Raw genomic sequence first — 3,092 nt, 5'->3', positions numbered from 1 at the left:
CACACACACACACACACACACACACACACACACACACAAAACAAAAAACTTATGCTGACCAAAATTGTTCACTGCTGCATTGTTGTAACAAGTGCAAGCTATTGATCTTTACACTACTCAACAATATTTCTTGTAAACATTAGATCATGTATGCCTGGCCTGAGAACGGCAGACTTAATTTCCGGCCTAGGTATTCGTGTAATTTCTTAGAAAAAGGAAAAAAACAACACTTTTTTGTTGTTCTGATAGTAATGTGATCAATACATTTGCAATCTCTGAACAGCTTGTTTAGAAGGATAAACTATACGTGAAGGATAACAGTGCATTACCATTGGCAGAAACATCATACCTGTCTGTGTATAATGCATCCAGTTGAGAATCACCTCTGGGGCTCTGTACCATCTGGTCACCACATAACCTGTCATTTCACTGTCTGTATGCCTTGCCAGCCCAAAATCCAGGATCTGTGAACATATGTGCGTAATAATTATCAGGAATTCAGCCAACAGTTTAGTGTAGGAGGAAACATTGGATTAAAACAAGAAGAGCTAAAAAAAAAAAAAACACAGCAAAGAAGGGCATGTACAACAAGTAAGCTTTTCAGCTGATCTTTATTTTTACAAGTTTCTCAAATAGACAATAAAACATAGATCTATATCACTTACAATACATACAATAAAACAAAGGGAAACGTTCTCCATTACTGCAGTCTAAGTCATAGAAATGCATCACAGAAGACTTCCTAACCTATGTTGTCATATCTCTGTGATCCCCACACATCTTAAGGCTAAACTCCATTTATTTATTATGTAAAATCCTACTTTTCCATACCTTGAGCTCACAATCTTCATTCACTGCCAGATTTCCAGGCTTTAGATCCTGCAGATGAATACACACAAGTATTGGTTATGTTAGTCACTGAAAATAGACATGCTATGAGCAAGATAATGAAAGAACATTCCAATATTGATAAAAAATAAAGAGCCACTGAAACTCCATAACATAACCTGCTGACATTTTTATCAAAGGGTGGTCAGAAACCGTCTGATTTGTGCAAGCAATGCTACAGACCTGAGCTTTCTTCTGTAACAATCAGGCCTTGTGTGGTCTTCCTTGATGGCAATAGACAAGCACCTTTACCTAGTGTAGCTTCTATTTGCACATGGACATTTGTCACCCTGACAGGTGGTTTCTACAACACAATCACATGTGTATTACTCTTCTAAAGTTATACTAAGGATATACTTCTGGCTATTTAGGTACAGGGGAGCTCAGAGGAGTTCCTTATTATTAAAGCAGAATTAAAAACATTCCACCAACCAATATTGTTTTGAAGAAGATTAAAATCTGACTCTCTTTATAATGAAATTAAGCTCATCACTTCCCTGGACATCTATATAAACTTGAAACTAGGTTACCTTGCTAGCAGTTAAGAGACATTTATACAGGGAATTAATAGCATTTATGTCCCTCTGTGGAAAACTCAGCGTAAGAATTGATGTCAGGAAAATGGTTATATAACCCATTTGGCTTTTGATTCAGAACATACAATTAAAGCAATTAAAAGTTACCAAGACTGAGCTGGTGCTAAGCAGTTACTTGAGGTGACATCCTCCCACAACAAAGTATGTGCGTAGAGGAAAGGACTATAAAAAAAAAAAAAAAAAACCTGAATCAAGTCCAGCTTATTTTAGGTTTGCCTTCCTAAAGAAGCACAAAGCGATCATTACTGTCAGACAGAAAGCCAAATCCTACAAGGGATGCAATTAACACTGCACAGGGACACATAGGCTGGCCTAATACATAACATACTGAATATTTCTTCAATAGACCTTCCCCCAAACTCAACCATTCTGTAAGAAAGCTTCCAGTGTATGTTGTGTATAGGGTAAATACTATAGCCAACCCCTAGGTATGCAGAAATTAAACTTGTTTTTGTATGAATAGACATTTTGTAACATAAGGACGTTATGTAATTTTTCAGTATTGGTCCCAGAAAAATCCCCTGAGAAAGCCTGTATGGCGAAACGCGTCGGAAAATAAGTGACAAAAGGACAATAATATTAAAAAAAAAATTCTCAGAAATAGGAGCACTTGTCTAGTTTTGAAGAAAAAAAACATCCTTGCTTAATCTTAATCCCTAATCTAATGCAGATTAAGGAGGGGGTTTTCAACAAGCATGTTATTGTGAGACTGTATATTTTAAATTGTCACTTTGGATTCTATACTTTAAAAAGCACATTGAATATATCTGGCCCCCCACAAAAACCCTCTTTCAGTTGTATCCTTTCATACAAAAACAAGTTTAGTTACAACCATTCTGTAATATTTCACCATAAATAAAAGCCATAGGTCAGAAATGGAAAAAAAAAATCCCAGAAAACAAAAAGGTTAAATACGTACCCTATGGATGATACCAGCTGAATGGATGTACTGAAAGAAATGTAAAAGATAATGAGAAGTCAATACCATTATTATTATTATTATTATTATTATTATTATTAATAAACAGGATTTATATAGCGCCAACACATTACGCAGCGCTGTACATTAAATAGTACCATGTGTCTGTAAATCACAATTCATTAGGTCACAAAGACAACAAAGATGTGCGGAAATGTTACGATATCACAGGTGCACTTATGTAGGGTAAAGCTAGTAAGCCTTCAATTATGTTAACCACATACAGTTTTTTTGCTATATACCACAAGTTACACCAGACCACTCAGAAAAGCCAAAAATATTATACTACCACCATGTGGGGGTTTGTAACTTACTACACTGTTCTTGGTTACAGGCAAATACCCATGAGACCATACCACCTGCAGACATCTGGGAAACAAATATTCATCTTTCTAAACTTTCAAATAATTAAAAATGTATACTCAAACATTCTCACACAGGTCTTGATTACCAGCCATAAGGTTCTGTCTAAGGTAAAATCCAGCAGGTACATGCAAATGAAGCAGAAATTGCTAATATTTGCAACAGAGAAAAAAAAAACTTCTATGACCTGGCCCTAGAATCCACAACATCCACCAAGTGTTTAATGTTGTATATAAAGTGGTTTCTCAACCTTTTTTCTTTCTTAC

The 3,092-nt window shown here is 35.6% G+C and overlaps 1 protein-coding gene across 1 annotated transcript in view; it reads right to left on the bottom strand.

Moving 5' to 3' along the window:
* The window catches only part of LOC140324054 (mitogen-activated protein kinase 12-like), a 48,654-nt gene that overhangs the window by 12,538 nt on the left and 33,024 nt on the right, over positions 1 to 3,092 (bottom strand). The window contains exons 5-7 of the mRNA XM_072401602.1: positions 2,404 to 2,433; positions 832 to 879; positions 350 to 464 (exon numbers count right to left, since the gene is read on the bottom strand). Of these exons, the coding sequence (XP_072257703.1) occupies positions 350 to 464; positions 832 to 879; positions 2,404 to 2,433 (193 nt within the window). The remainder of the gene's footprint in view (positions 1 to 349; positions 465 to 831; positions 880 to 2,403; positions 2,434 to 3,092) is intronic.

The sequence above is a fragment of the Pyxicephalus adspersus genome, chromosome 2 (assembly GCF_032062135.1).
Source record: "Pyxicephalus adspersus chromosome 2, UCB_Pads_2.0, whole genome shotgun sequence".
NCBI classification, from domain to species: Eukaryota; Metazoa; Chordata; class Amphibia; order Anura; family Pyxicephalidae; genus Pyxicephalus; species Pyxicephalus adspersus.
This window is presented reverse-complemented; position numbering and strand designations above follow the sequence as displayed.